Source organism: Cupressus sempervirens, chromosome 4, assembly GCF_028749045.1.
Source record: "Cupressus sempervirens isolate cs-2001-9-10 chromosome 4, ASM2874904v1, whole genome shotgun sequence".
NCBI lineage: Eukaryota > Viridiplantae > Streptophyta > Pinopsida > Cupressales > Cupressaceae > Cupressus > Cupressus sempervirens.
The window spans coordinates 8,017,992-8,035,580 of NC_143121.1; the positions used below are offsets into that span (position 1 = coordinate 8,017,992).

At 31.1% G+C, this 17,589-nt stretch overlaps 2 protein-coding genes across 2 annotated transcripts in view; both read right to left on the reverse strand.

Annotated features, from left to right (window-relative positions):
• Positions 1-3,607: 3,607 nt before the first annotated feature.
• The window catches only part of LOC149559668 (uncharacterized), a 216,412-nt gene continuing 202,430 nt past the window's right edge, over positions 3,608-17,589 (reverse strand). The window contains exon 2 of the mRNA XM_089824247.1: positions 3,608-3,709. The gene's annotated coding sequence lies outside the window, so the exon portion shown is untranslated. The remainder of the gene's footprint in view (positions 3,710-17,589) is intronic.
• Positions 3,711-4,368, reverse strand: LOC149559669 (uncharacterized). Its single transcript, XM_089824246.1, has one exon. The coding sequence runs from the start codon at positions 4,323-4,325 to the stop codon at positions 3,882-3,884; it is 444 nt and encodes a 147-aa protein (XP_089680372.1). The 5' UTR covers positions 4,326-4,368; the 3' UTR covers positions 3,711-3,881.

The window sequence follows — 17,589 nt, forward strand, 5'->3', positions numbered from 1 at the left end:
AACCAAAAGAAAAACTATATATTCTTGAAGAGGACTCTCTCCTCTGGAACGTCATATAATTTTAATTTTTTAAAATATGATTTATCATTTTTCTCTTTCTTAAAATTGGCATATTCTTGAGTGTTAAAATACGTACTTGTAAAATTTTTTAATTATAATATACTATATTTAATTCAAACACTATGAACTCTATATGAGAATATTCTTGTATTTGAGATCTATAAAATGGTATGTATATTGCATTTAAAAAAATCATAAAAAATAGTAAGAGTTATTGAAAGGTCAATTTTCTAAAATAATTTTACTTTTTAGTAATTTGATACAAACTAGTATAAAACATGCATTTAATAAACATTTCTAATTGGAAAAGTGTGATACCATATATAACTTAGCTAGAATAAATTTATCAAGACCATATGTTTGAACAAAGTTGATTTTTAGATATAACTATAAAAAATCAATCATTCTAATAAGTCAGCCTAAAAGATGAAATAGCTTTGTACTTTTACCCCATATGTACATACACACTAGAAGTGCCTACATATAAAGGCATCTAGAATGAGTAGGAGTTATCAAAGTGATAAGTCTCACAAGTAAGCACATGTCCACCACAAGTGGATTATCCTCCATTGAGCACAAGAGTTTGTCTGATGATGAGAGGATAAGATTACATGGGGGTATTTTATAGTGAGATTTTATAGACACCATGTGCTTAATTAGAGTACAAAAAATTGTGTTGTCTACATGACAACTCAAATGATTATGCAAACTCCCGTGTTGTCAACAAGACAACTCATCCAACAATGCATACTCCTAGATGTCTATATGATAAATAATAGGATAATGCATTTAACTTAAGTAAACTTAAGTAAAATGTAATAATAATTAATTATTTACACTAACAATTATAATAATCCATTAATATTTTATGCTTAATTGTTGATTTAGTATCCAATGCCCACACCTACATGACGAATTGGATTCACAAGAGTTATTATCATACTTTAAGTTATTATACAAGAACTCAATTTATCTACATTCATTAAAAAAATACCACATTCCTCTCGATACAAAATTTCAAATTTTCAATAGTTGTATATCCATTATAGTGAATTAATTTCACCAATTAATGGCGTAAAGCTAGTATGTGTAAGTAAAAACTTGAGGCATTTCTTTGTTATTCATTATGATAAATATTTTGCATTATTTTAAAATATTAGAAGTAATATGTTTTCCTAACTTCTCATATTTTGCATATGAATGAAGTTGTATTATATATATTTGATTTTCTAAAGCGTTTGATGCAAATTATGTTGTAAAATAAATTCTATTATATAATATGTTGTTATAGAGAAGTTTCAGTATAATAGTTTTAAAAATATATATATATATATAAATGTGTGATTGTATGGATGAAAATTTAAAGAAAAACTCCAATAATACTAACCATTATTCTACAAATTTATAAAAGCTAGCTTGAAAACATATTCAAAAGTAAATATTTATAATGTTATACTATGATAACTAGGAGATATTCTCCATAGCAAGCTAAACATTGATATTTCTATAAATATTCAACCACATAGTATTTAAGTCAAAATTCATCTCTTGTGAAAGTGAATCAAATCATCTAGGTTATACTCATAGAGGTGTAACATTGAGACTTCCTAGAAAGTCTCTCATCCTAGTAGTAATCCATCTCAAGTGTATTTAACTATAGAGTTTTATTCAAGGTTAAGAAGAAACCTTTTGCAATCCCATTCGAAAACCCTACAACAAACGACATGCATTATGAGTCATTCATAATAAATCCCCTTAATCTCATCAATTGATAAGTAGGTGATATTTTGTATAGCAAGTGAAAATATGATATTCCTATTAGGATTAAATTGTATAGATTTTGAGTCAAACTCATGGACTTGCATAATATTTTCTATAAGGATTCAACTATGCAATTTTTGAGTTGAACTCATTTAACCATGTTTCATGAGTAGTGATTCATAATAACCCATCTATACTGAGAATTGATGTAATGCATAGAACTCATTTCATCTATATGGTCATAGAGGTGAAAGCTATAAACTTCCCAAGAGGACACATTTGAATACTACTCCAAATCAAGCATGCTGAACCACGACATTTTTGATAAGTTTAAGACTCTTTTCCTTGCATTTCCCTTTATAAAACCTTCAATGAGTATTTTTCTTTATGAATAATTCATTATAAAGCTCTTCAAGTTCATAAATTGATAAAATACTCTTTAGAAAAAAAATGTATTGTGTTTTTGTAAGAGTAAAATTCTTAATTTCTTTTATCAATATATTTCTCTTTCTTATATAAAATTAAATATAGCCATATAAAATATAAAATAGCTATGATAAAAAAAACTTTTTAGTGTAATATATATATATATATATATATATATATATATATATATATATATATATATATATATATATATATATATATATATAAAACTTAGTTTTCATATAATATATCAGACGTTATAGAATTTAGTTGTACATACTCATTCATGTTTTTTTTTCAATGAGTAATGGGCCAAAGCCAAGATTTATTATTTGTTATTTATTATCAACCATTATGTCCTTTGTTTTTGGAACAATTATATTCAAACAAATAACAAATTCAAGGAGTAAATTAAGGTGTAAAAAACAATTTGAGATAATTTAGCATCCTTCAATAATGGTTTTATTAAAATTTTATAAATTCTATAAATTTTAATGTAGTTCTCCTAATATTTGATGCATATGGTATATGAAAAATTTTGTGATCAATTTTAACTTAGTTCTCTTAAGGTTTGATGCATATGGTGTATATAGAAATTTGTTATAAAATCAAAGTTTTGTGGTGATCACAATGTTTCCATGGATACATGATTATTATTGTAAATTATTGAGTAATGTGAAACAACATTACTTGATGAATACAATTTTCTTTTGTCAAAGTAAATTTAGTTGAATAACTTTTGGATCTTGTCAACAAACCATACAAAAGTTAAGACATCACAAATCTTTCATTTATGAAATGTACACTATTTCATTTTGTAATAATTTATTTTATTTACAAAATATTTATATATCATAATTAAATGAATACATAAATGCCTTTTATTTTATTTTTGTCAAGCAAATTTATTTTGTCAATTATACAAAGAAAATCATATTAAAATTAAGACAGCACAAACCTTTGATTTATAAAATATGTATTTCAAGTCTTTTAAGTTCCAAATTAATTTATCTTAGTTACAAGATATTTGTCAATAAACTATTTTTCTCTACTAGAATTGTAATCTTATATAATGTTTTTTATATGAACTGTATCACCTATAAGAACTGTCATCTACTTCATCAAATATCTTACTCTTACAAGATAAGATTTTCCTATAGTTTTGAAAAAAATATATCAAATTAGATTTATAATACTAGAACATTTATCACAATTTATTCGTTTATAAATTAAAACAGCTATAACTTTCTGATCATAATCCAAGACTTAAATTTTAAGAACAAGACAACTTACAAAGTTCCAACTGCCACAGCCACGATCCCTTAAATTGCAGAGACTTCCTGCACAGATTGAAACAATATAATTCTAAAACATGGGAACCTTTTTCATTGAAGAAATTACAATGAGCAGCGCTATATCAACAGCCACATTTGCAAATGTATGGCCTAGTAGATTTCTCCAGCTTACAAGAACATAAACATCCCCTTATTATTATAAAATACCATATAAGCTTAAATACATAGCACCCAGTGCACATTCAGATGCATCTGAACATAACATATATAACATATAAAACATAAAAGGAAGCTACTGCTTGTTTTTCCCTTCTATAATATATAAAACATAAACCTCTTCTACAGGCCTTCCTTCTTCTGTCCAGGAAGCTTTTCCTTTATCTTGTCAACCATACCAACCTTCTCTTGTTTCTCACAAGGCATATCTTGCCCTTGGCCTTGCCCTTCTTTCTTCTGTCCGGGAAGCTTTTCCTTTATCTTGTCAATCATACCAACTTTCTCCTGTTTCTCACATTGCATATCTTGGCCTTGGCCTTGGCCTTCTTTCTTCTGTCCAGGAATCTTCTCCTTTATCTTCTCCATCATCCCTCCTTCCTTTTGCTGCTGCTGCTGCTGACCCATCTTTTCCTCTTTGTTTTGCCCAAAGAGCCCACGTTCCTGTTGCTCTGGTGCATTTGTGTCCGCCATTACTATAAACTTCACAAATTCAAGAATAAGAAGTGAAATGAAGCTCACAAGTGAAAGTGTTTGATCGTAATGGTTATGACGGGAATGAGTATTCATAGGGTTTCAGTAGAATGTAGAATGTGTGCGCTGTTTCACGCTGCCACGTAAAAAGGTTGTCGGTGGTATAACTATATTAAATCACGTAGTGGGATAAATATCTAGATAAATTTATTAAATCACGTAGTGAGATAAATATCTGGATAAGCTCCAGTGCACTATTTTCATCTTCAGTGGGGTCCAAGTAGAGAGCGCAATTTTATGTCAAGCAAGGTTATTGGATGGCAAAAGAAAAATCTAGAATTGACGACTTTGTGCTGAACAACCCTTTTACGTGTCCATTTATCGTGGGCAATGCATATGGACAAGAACCATAATTTTTATTTTTTTATTTTCTCCGATGTATTTTATACTCTCTTGCCATCTAGAACCTATCTAGACGGGGTGATTTTGCTTAATGTAATTCGATGATTATATCTTTCATTTGATTTCATATTGGAATTAGATTGAGACATTATTCTTTTAAAATTATAATTTAGTTATTACGCCAAGAGGCGTTCTATACAATGGCAGCACAAATGTCCAGCACGGGAATATGCCAAGATTTCTTGTCAATAAAAAAGAATTGGGAGCAGTTACAAACTTCCAAATTAAATATTAAAAAAGAATTTCCGAAATAATAGCTGGCCGAAATAATAGGAAGCCAAATGGAGGCCGAAATAATAGGCTCGAAAAAGTAGGGGCCGAAAAAGTAGGACCCGAAAAAATAGGGCCCGAGAAAATAGGGGCGAAATAATTTCAATATGATTTTTTTTTTTTTTTTAATATAATTTTGCATGCACATTCATGCTTTTTTTTTGCGGGGAGTGGGGGAATTTGAAACAAATTCGTGAAATGTGAAGGGACGTCTGTTGGGGGATATGAGGACCCTCTCAGAAGTTATAAAACCAAGGCTCCTCATTTCATTTTCATTTTATATTTTTGCAGGAAGGAAGAGGTGGAGGTTATTGGAGGATTAGATTGGAGTTTTTGAATAGGAGTAAATTGAAGTTTTGGAGTAACATTTTTGCAGGTGAGATTTCTATTTTTTATTTACATTTTCATTTAGATTTAGATGTAGAAGTAAATTGAAATTCAAAATTAGTTATAATATTCTACTTTGATTTATATTTCAATTTTAATTAATTTCATTTAGATTTAGAATTCTGTTCATATGACCGAAATTGAGGCCACTGGAGGACCTGTGCAGAGTTTTTCGTGGAGATAAGCATGTGGGTACTGAATCAAGGCACATTAGGCCTCTTGGAGATGTAATTGCGGTGACTTCTATGGCTTTTTGAATCGAATAGGGCAATCTAAACAGTCTCAGATCTGAAATTCTTTTTTTCCTTTTCAGCCGAAGACAGAACAAAGATTGCTTGCAAGAAATTTTGTAGAGTTTAAGATTTGATTGCTTATGGCCGACTATTCTTGGTAACTGATATTTCTATTGTATATTCCCGTGCCCAGCATGGGAAGTTTTAATCTATACAATTTATTTGGTGCATTTAGTGCACAAACTAAAGAATGCATATGCAATCAATTTTTTTATCAATCTTTATGATAGCTTTTTTTTTAAAATAGAAAATAGAAATTATTCTTTTATGTATGTAGAAAAAAATTAGAAAGATTTTATGTATGTAAAAAATTAAAAGAATTCTATATACATCTAGATTTATTGAAAAGAATTCTATTTACATCTAGATATTTTGATTGAAATAACCATAATGTAAAAACAAAATATAAAATAGAAATGTTAATATATGTATGTAGAAAAAATTAGAAAGATTGCATGCATCTAAAAAAATTCTATTTACATCTAGATTTTTTTAGAATGGAAAAAAATGGATAATAGAAATATCAGTTGCATGTTTGTAGAAATAAATTAGAAAAACATGTATCTAGAAATTAAAAAGATTCTATATGTGTCTAATTTTTAGATTTTACTTTATTCTAAACTAATTATTGATGGATATATATTTTAAAAATATTTATGTAGTTTAAAGTTTAGATTTTAAATAATTTGTATGCAAATAGGAAAAAGAATAAATATTTTATATATATGTAGATTAATTTCTAATTTTAAAATTTACAAGTAAATGAGTACTTTATTCATTTAAAGTAAACAAGTTTTTAAGTAATATATTTTTATTTTAGAAATATATTAATCATAATGTTCATTTATTATTACTTATTTAATATACTTACTCTCAAATCTAAGACAATAGAAATGATATTTTATTAACTTTGAAATAGGGAAGCGTTAAGCAAGTTCGTTTACAAAAATACCAAAAATATATTTGGTCTTTGATCAAATTGGAGTTAATATTAGAAATATAAATATGATCATTAACAATTAAGCTAAATTCAGTTCAAAACAATAATGTTATTTAAATTTAAATAAATTTTTTTGAAAAGAATTCTATTTATATCTACATATTTTGATTGAAATAACCATAATGTAAAAACAAAATATAAAATAGAAATGTTAATATATGTATGTAGAAAAAATTAGAAAGATTGCATGCATCTAAAAAAATTCTATTTACATCTAGATTTTTTTAGAATGGAAAAAAATGGATAATAGAAATATCAGTTGCATGTTTGTAGAAATAAATTAGAAAAACATGTATATAGAAATTAAAAAGATTCTATATGTGTCTAATTTTTAGATTTTACTTTATTCTAAACTATTTATTGATGGATATATATTTTAAAAATATTTATGTAGTTTAAAGTTTAGATTTTAATTAATTTGTATGCAAATAGGAAAAAGAATAAATATTTTATATATATGTAGATTAATTTCTATTTTTAAAATTTACAAGTAAATGAGTACTTTATTCATTTAAAGTAAACAAGTTTTTAAGTAATATATTTTTATTTTAGAAATATATTAATCATAATGTTCATTTATTATTACTTATTTAATATACTTACTCTCAAATCTAAGACAATAGAAATGATATTTTATTAACTTTGAAATAGGGAAGTGTTAAGCAAGTTCGTTTACAAAAATACCAAAAATATATTTGGTCTTTGATCAAATTGGAGTTAATATTAGAAATATAAATATGATCATTAACAATTAAGCTAAATTCAATTCAAAACAATAATATTATTTAAATTTAAATAAAATAAGCCATTTTTACTTTGAAACATCAAACAACTAATTAACTAATACAATAATTAAAATAAATGAATCTATTATGACATAGAAAAATATTTTCGAAGTATAATTTCTTTGTTTTTGAATCAATATGAGTTTTTTTTTCTACTTGAAAAGATAAACCATCCTAATTGTCATCCTTAGTTAACCCTAACAACAACCCCTACCTTAGCCCTAGCCCCAACAATGATGTACAATATAACTATAATCCAACATTAAACTATAATTATAGCACTAAAACATATCCCTATTGATATAACGAAAATCTCAATCCAAACCATAATCTAAACCAAAAACCTACACATTAATATTGGTTATAGTCCTAACCCTAAAATCTAACCCTTAACCATAATGTAAAAATGAACTCCAAAATATTGATCAAAATCCTAAACCTACCTATATGGATAACCATGATATTAAACTCTAAATCCAGTCCCAAGGTCCTAACCATGGTGTAAACCTATAACCGAACTCTTAAAAAATTTACTAATCCCTGATCCTAATCACATTCCCAACTTTAAACTTGAACCATAAACCATAGTTGTAACCATAATCATAAACTTAAACAAAACCCTAACCCTAAAGGTACAATCATAAAATTAATCATAGCTTAGACCCTAATCCTAGCACAAACCACAATCATGACCAAATATATATCTTCACCTTACCCCTAATCATAATTTCAATGCTAACCCTAACATTAGTTTCAATCCTACCATGATATGAACCCTAATATAGACTTCACCTTGATCCTCACCCTAATCTAAAGTCTAATTAAACCCTAACTAAAACCTAATCTAAATGATATATCTAACTATAATCCTAACTGTAATTATCATACAACCCAATGCAAACCCTCATGTATATTTAATCCCTAATCTTAACTCTAAATATTCTATAAACTCTAGAATTGACCTTGATTCTAACCATAACCCTAAAATCTAAATTGTAACCATAGCACGAAAGGTGGGGACCCCCGCTACATGGCACAATTCTAGGTCTTGGAGCCTTGCGAAAGCACTACAGAGTGAGGAAATGTCATAAAGGTGACATGTAGTAGCATGATGCAATTTTGGGCTTTAGAGCATTGCAGAAACAATGCAGCTTAAGGAGGCGCTAGATAGAGACTCATGGAAAGAAGAGGAAATACATTCATGTCTCTGGCGAAAAACTATGAAAAGAGATAACATGATGTCTTAACCTCCCACAAAAAATGCAAGGTTGATCCCAAGGGGGAATTTGGTTTCCCCAAAAATGAATGATGGTCATCGATGAAGGTCTTGCTCTCGAAATAGATGGCATAGATGCATCGTGAATCCTCACCAATGAAGGATTAAGTCGCAACCGTCGATGTAGATTCTCCCCTCAAAAAGGATGACTGAGATGCAACGAGGAAACTCATCCCAATGAAGGATTAAGTCACATTCGTCGATCAAGATTGGCTTTATTTCCAATGGATGACTACGATGTAGTGAAGAGATTCCTCCCAACAAACGAAGCAGATAGCACAAAAGGTGTGAACCCCCTCCACGTGGCACAATTTTGGGTCTTAAAGACTCATCAAAGCATTGTGGAGTGAGGAAATGTTGGAAAGGCAATGCATGGTAGCATGATGCAATTTTGGGCTTCAGAGAATTGAAGAAACAATGTAGCATGACAATGCATCAGAATGGAGATGCATGGCAACATCTTGTGCAATTCTAGGCTTTAGAGTGTTTCGAAGACACTAGCATATAAAGAAACGTTAGAATGGGAATGCATGGCAACATCTTGCACTTTTGGGAAGATGGGAAGATAGCTCGCGAAGAAATAAGAGTTATCGAATCTCGCAGCATGAATCAACCCGACCAAGAAAAAATGATCCAGCGTGGTCAATGAAGAAACCGAGCCAACACAAAATGTTAGCTGCCAACTTTAGCGATGTTAACCCTCTACAAAGAACCTATCCCATTTAAGGTCTCTCAGATCAAACATCAGTGATGGGTTGAATAGGGGCAAAAAATAGCACACAATGCCCTCCTAAATGAAATTCTAAATGTAACACGAATAACCACAGTCCTACTTCTTTCCCTAACCTTATCCATGAGTGTGGGAATATACATATTATTATATAGGGCACCTTATATAATAATAAATATAATCTAAAATCCCAACCCTTAGTCCCCTCCTAACTATAACTGTGACCATAAGAAAACTTCTAAATATAACCTTTCCTCTAACTCTAACCCTAACCCTAACCCTAACTATAATTGTAACCCTATCCCTACCACTAACTGTAACCCTGAATCTAACTCTACCATAATTGGACTTTAACCCTACCTATAACTATAACCCTAAACCTAACTCTAACCTTAACCGTAACCATAACCGTAACCCAAAACCTAACCCTAATCGTAGCTAGGATTCTAATACTTTGTCTACCCCTAACTCAAACTATAGCCCTAACTATACCTCAAACTCTAACCGTAACTCATATTCTAACCCTAAACCTAACCCTAACCTTGACCCTAACCCTAAGCCTAAGCCTAAGCCTAACCCTTTGTCTACCCCTATCTCTAACCCTAACCCTAACCCTAACCCTACCCCTAACTCTAACCCTAAATCTAACTCTTTTTGTAAATCTAACTCTACCATAATTAGACTCTAACCCTAACCCTAAATTTAATCCTGATTGAAACCCTAACCCTAACCCTAACTCTAACCTTAACCCTGACTCAATCCCCTTACCCTAACCTTAACATTGATATAACTCTCTCTATATATAACCCTAACTCTAAATATAAACCTAACCCTAACCCTAACCCTAACCCTAAATCTAACTCTAACCCTAACTATAAGCGTAACCCTACCCCTACCCATAACTCTAACTGTAAATCTAACTCTACCATAATTGGATTTTAATTTTAACCCTAACCCTAACTCTAACCCTAACCTTGACTCAAAACTCTAACCCTAACCCTAACTCTAACATTAACCCAATTGTAAAATTAACTCTACTGGTAACTCAAACCCTAAAACTAACCCTAATTCTAACCCTAACTCTAACTCTAGCTCTAGCTCTAACCCTAACTCTAACCATAACTCAAACTCAAACCCTAAACCTAACCCTAATCCTAACCCAAATTATAATGCTCTGTCTACCCCTAACTCAAACTATAACCCTAACCCTAACTCAAACTCTAACCCTAACTCATACTCTAACCCTAAACCTGACCCTAGCCCTAACCCTAACCTAGAACCTTACCCTAACCCTAACCCTAACCCTATCTATAACCCTAATCCTAACCCTAACTCTAATCCTAATCTTAACCCTAATTCTAATCCTAACACTAACCTTAACCCTACCCCGAACTCTAACCATAAATTTAACTCTACCATAATTAGAATCTAACCCTAACCCTAACCTTAACCCTAGCTCAAACCCTTACCCTAACTTTGTCCCTAACCATATATCTACGTATGACTATAACATTTTACATTACAATATCCCAAAAATAAAATATATATTTTTATCTAAATTAAACTCCTTATATTAAATTTAAAATAATATTTGACTCAAACCTTAACCGTAACCCTAACCTTAACCATGAGCATTACTCTAACCCTAACCTTAACCATAAATATAACTCTACACCTAACTCTAACCCTAATTCTAACTCTACCATAATTGGACTCTAATCCTATCCCTAACCCTAACTATAAGCATAACTCTAACCCTAGCCTTAACCATGAGCATAACTCTAACGTTAGCCTTACTATAACCCTAACACTAACCCTAATCATAACCATAACCATAACTCTAACCCTAACCTTAACCATGACCATAACGTTAACCCTAACCTTAACCATAAACATAACTCTAATCTAAACCATAACCATAACTCTAACAATAACCATAACCATAACTCTATCCCTAACCTTAACCATAGCTCAAACCCTAACCCTAACTCCAACCCTAACTCTAATGCTAACCCTAACCCTAATTCTATCCCTAAGGTTAACATTAACTATAATGGTAACTTTGTCCCTAACCATATATCTATGTATGACTATAACATTTTACATTACAATATCCCAAAAATAAAAAATATATTTTTAATCTATATTAAACTCCTTATATTAAATTTTTAAAAATATTTTGAAGCATAATTTTATACTAACTTCATACAACTCTAATTAAAAATTAATTAACAATTTTATAGTAACCTTATCAAAATAAAAAATAAAAAGTAAATATTTTTCCTATTGTGCCGCGACTGCCACTAGCTATATATACCTCTATATATATTACACTGAGAGTAATCGTTCTCGAGGCGCCTATTTTTATTTTCATTAATCCCAACTTCGATTAAAATAACTTTGGGATTAAATAAAAATAGGTGCCTCGAGAACGATTACTCTCGGCGTAATATATATAGAGGTATATATAGCTAGTATTAAATAGTTTCAAATTTTGTATTGGATATAGGGGATTTGTGAATTATTAAGTTTATAGGATTGGATCAAATCTAGATTTGTAAATCTATCATCTAGTTCTTGAATTTATCATGTGTACTACCTAAGTTTGAGAGGTCAATTTTTTGAAATAAATCTTGAAAATAATATATATATCTTTAATGGAGGACCTTTTCTTAATGGTGATATCATCATGATCTTTGAATGAAATATCTTGATAAAGGGATCTTGTCATCAACCTAAATGAAGGAATGTATATTTACTTTTATTTATTTATTATGTTTCATGTTTTAATTTATTTTTGAAACAAACATTAGAATGTAGGTACCTACTAGTCTAAAGTCATTTTGATGTCTTTATCTTATTGTTCACAAAGTTTTAAAAAGATTTTTTCAAATAAATTATTAGAAAGGAGACTCAACACAAAATAAATTTTTAGAAGACCTATAATATCCCCAAATAACAAATATTTTCAAATATAGCCACATAGAGCTAGAAAAGTTGAAATTAAACTACAAAATCCTTTCAAATCGGATTTACAAGATTTCATGAATATCAACAAAGCTCAACAAAGCAGGTACTAAAACTATGTACCCAATTTCATAATCAAATTTGTGCCCGAACTCCCAAAACTTATTATACTATGAATTCTAGGTTGGTGTGCAATGGGTATACCCAAGAGATTTGGAAGGTCAATTAGGAAAATGTTTGGCCTACTAGACAAATCTATGAAATATACAAGTTCAACTTGAAGACCATTTAGAAAATGGTTTTGTTTATGCAACAAAAGGCTTATTATATAATTGATAAATTAAAATTGACTATGCATCTAGTGTTGGCGGTATTAATTTCTGCCATTAATAACAGACAACCAGCCCACCGTCCAGCCAACAACTCAGTCGTCCATCCATCATCCATAATAAATTGCATAGTAGACACTATGCCATCCCAGCCGCCCATGTTTTTAATAAATGTAATATTATATTTAATATAGTGTAACATGTGTAAAATGTTTTTTGTGTAGAGAGTTCTCATATCCTGTATAAATAGAGGCCTTATGTAATGCATTTTACAAGGTAGTAAGGCAATAAAATCAGTTATTATCTCTGTGTATTTGTCTCTCTTTGCCTTCAAATTGGTATTAGAGCATGAAGAGTTGGGCCTAGGAGGAAAATAATTATATGTTGATATGTATAACTGCTGTAGCAGTGAATGGAGCTTCTAATGTTTTCTTGATTGCAGATCACTATCAGCTTCTAAAGTTAGAGACTAGTGGCTGCCAAGATTGAGAGAAGAAAAGATCCCAGTTTAATGTTTGAAGAAGGTATGAGCTGATTTCTTGGAGTGAAGTCTAATCATTAAAAAAATTGTTAAAAGGGGAAAATAAGCATTATACTATTTGTTTAAGCTATATGTCATTGGCTTAGACTAGTTTGGTGGATTTGCTTTGTAAATCAAAGTTTAAAATTGTAAGGTGCAGTTGTAACTGTGTGTATTAATATGGCTTCAGGAAGTAGTATAGCTCAACCACAAATTCCAATATTTTCTGGTAAAAATTATGAATTTTGGGCTATAAAAATGAAGACACTATTTTGTTCTCAAGGCATATGGGATCTTATTGAAAAGGGTTTTATTGAACCACAAGATGAGTCTACATTAATACAAGATGAAAAGGATAAATTAAAAGATAACAGGAAAAAGGATGCTAAAGCATTTTTTCTAATTCAACAATCTTTAGATGAATCAATTTTTCCTAAGGTTTGTGCGCTAAAAAGTCTAAAATTGCATGGGATATTTTAGAAACAGCATATCAAGGGACATCAAAAGTTAAGATTGCTAAATTGCAAACTTTAAGGTATGATTTTGAAAATTTGTGTATGAAGGATTCAGAATCAGTTGATCAATTTCTAAATCAAGTAATGAATATGGTTAATCAAATTAGATCATATGGTGATGATTTGACAGATCAAAAAGTTGTTGAAAAGATACTTCATTTTTTGCCTAGAAAATTTGATGCCATTGTTGTTGCCATTGAAGAATCTAAAGATTTGACAATACTATCTATTGATGAATTGATGGGCTTACTTTTATCTCATGAATCAAGAATGAACAGAAATAACAATTCTTCATTGGAGAATGCATTCAGATCATAGGTATCTTTTGGTAGAGGAAGAGGAAGATCAAACTACAGAGCAAGAGGAAGAGGTAGAAGCATAGATTGACATGGAAGTCCAAACCAAGAAGAAAGAACAAATCAATCCATTCAGAGTTCAAACAGAGGATGTGATAGAAGTTCATTCCAGCACCCATCATCAAGGTTTGATAAATCTCAAATTCAGTGTCATTATTGTAAGAGATTTGATCATTATGCAAGTGAATGTAGAAAGAAACAAGAGGATATTGAAAAGAATGGTGCTAATTATTCAGATGTATCTGATAAAAATTTAGGAAGTTTATTTATAACTTGTAATGTTGCTCAAGAAAGTTCTAGTGATATATGGTTCCTAGATAGTGGATGTAGTAACCATATGACTGGAAATAAAGATTTCTTTGCTAGCTTGGATGATTCTGTAAAATCTGAAGTAAAGGTAGGAAATGATAGTAAAGTCTCTGTAATGGGAAAAGCTATTATAAATGTCTTGACAAAAAATGGAGGAAACAGATATATTTCTGATGTGTATTTTGTGCTTGGATTAAAACAAAATCTCATGAGTGTTGGTCAACGAGTACAAAAGGGTTACAAAGTTTCTTTTGATAATGATGTTCACACAATCTTGGATAGAAAGCCTAGTGGCAGGTTAATTGCAATGGTCAACATGACACAAAATTGAATGTTCCCCCTCCAGATTCATTGCATTCAAGGAGGAAAAGAAGTTAGTTTCAAGATAGTATACTCAGATCAGTCATGGCTATGGCATTTGAGGTATGGTCATCTTCATTTTGATGCTTTAAGCTTATTACAAAAGAAGAATATGGTGATAGGATTGCCTCAAATATTGAAACTACCAAGTTCATGTGAAAGTTGTATTTTGGCAAAACAACATAGAGAAAGCTTCCCAGTAGGAGGTTCATATAGAGCAAGAGCACCATTGGAATTAGTTCACACGGATATATGTGGACCTATGCAAACTCCATCGTTAGGAGGAAGTATATATTTCCTAACATTTATTGATGATTTTAGCAGGAAGACTTGGATATACTTTCTCAAACAAAAAAGTGAAGCTTTTGAAAAGTTCAAGGATTTTAAAACCTTGGTTGAAAAACAAAGTGGTCACTACATCAAGGTATTGCATTCTAATAGAGGTGGTGAATTTAGTTGTAAATTTTTTCTAGAATTTTGCAGATTTCATGGAATTAAGAAGCAGTTTACCACAAGGTACACACCACAAAAAAATGGTGTAGCAGAAAGGAAGAATAGAACCATAATGGAAATGGCAAGGAGTATGTTGAAGGCCAAATATTTATCGAATGAGTTTTGGGCAGAAGCAGTAGCATGTGCTGTATACATTTTGAACAGGAGTCCTACAAAGAGTGTTAAGAACACAATTCCACAAGAAGCATGGAATGGTAAGAAACATATAGTATCCCATTTTAGAGTTTTTGGATGTGTTGCTTATTCATTAGTGCCATCTAAATTGAGAAAGAAATTGGATGATAAAACTGAAAAATGCATCTTTATTGGTTATAGTGAAGAATCAAAGGCTTATAGATTGTAGAATCCCATTTCAAAGAAATTGATCATTAGCAGGGATGTTAAATTTGAAGAAGAAGATTCATGGCATGAAAATGATAACAAACAAGTCACAAGAGGAGCACCAATATTACAAGGTGGTGATGAATTAAAGGAACAAGGGACTCAATCAACACCGAATACTCCACTAAGGATCTTTGCGCAAGGAGCCTCACCTCAAAGTTCAAATGTAACTAATAAATTTGATTCTACATTCTCAACACCAAGTTACAAAGGTAAGAAGACAAGAAGCTTAAAAGAAATATATGATCAAGAAGAAGAGAATGTAGATATTTACTCAAATTTTGCTTTGTTTTCTTGTGATCCATTGTATTTTGATGAAGCAATTAAAGAAGATAAATGGATCAAGGCAATGGATGAAAAAATTGACTCTATTGAAAGAAATAACACATGGAAATGAATGGATTTACCTAAAGGAAAAGAATGTATAGGAGTCAAATGGGTTTACAAAACTAAATTTGATGAAAAAGATGAAATTGTTAAGCATAAGTCAAGACTAGTTGCTAAAGGTTTTTCACAACAATATGGAGTTGATTATAATGAAACATTTGCTCCAGTTGCTAGACTTGACATAGTTAGAACTATTTTAGCAATAACAAGACAAAATGATTGGAAAGTGTATCAAATGGATGTAAAATCAGCTTTTTTGAATGGTTTTCTTGATGAAGAGGTATATGTTAAACAACCACCTGGTTATGAGGTTAGTGGGCATGAAAACAAGGTATATTGACGCAGTGCAAGGCAAGAGAATCCCTAAAGGAGATGTCCTAGCCCCTAGCTATACAACCATGCAGTGCAAACAACACAAGGACAAAGAGTAATAATGCAAGATCTGATGCCAAATCACAATAATATATTCATAAAATATAACCGATTACATGCAATGTGTCGGGCTGTAAGGCCTTCCCGGTTACGGCCAAATAAAAAGCAAGTAATAGTTCTGCAAGATCTCTCAAGATCCAGTCCCAAACCCAAGCTGGTCCAGATTACACTTTGGTAGAAATCTCCAAGGAGGATCTAAACTTGTGCTCGCAAGCCCACCAAGCAATCTCCTTATTTTCCAAGCTGCAGCTACTAGCCCTCCTCAAAATTCACTCTTCCAAGCTCCTCCACTTCTCCACGATGGATGAATAATCATCCTAAAGGCTTCCCCACAACCCCTAATTATACCAATCTAAGCCACAGGTTGGCCCAGAACACAAATTAAATACAAATACATAAATTAAATGCCAAAGTTGGCCTCCTACAACAATTAAATTCCCAAAATCAATGTCTTAGTAAAATTGTGATATCTCTTAGCTCCGGATGAATTAGAACTCGTGCTTCGAACAGTAGATAGAAATCTAGGCTCTCTCCAATTTTTGAAATTTTCATCCTCTAACTCATTTTAGAAAATTAGATACACGTCCTAAAATAGTAACCAAATTCCTAAGAAAAGCTGAGCTCCTCTCAGACCATGCCAACTAACCAAAGACCTTGCTGAGCTCCTAGACCATGCCGAGCAACCATAGACCATGCTGAAATCCCAGTGTATGCCAAGCACTGGTCAAAACACCCTCCAAAGCAACTACTAAGCCTCCTTCCATGAACTCCAAAGTAGTCACCAAGTAAATCTAAGATGCTCTTGCATCAGACTCCCCAGGTAAATAGAAAAGTGTGTCCCACACTTTGATGTCCAAAGAAAGAGCAACAACCAACTTCATCCTCACCAAAGGCTTCCACTCCAATAGGGATAAGAAAACCAATCTGCACATCATCCACATCCACATCATTCTATCAAACACTAGAATATCAACCATCCAATTAGCATGCTCACTCCCAAGAACAAACTGAACATAATGCTTCAACATCAAATCCTCATCCACAATAACAACTAGTGAATCCACACCAGCAGCAACAAACTCCATATC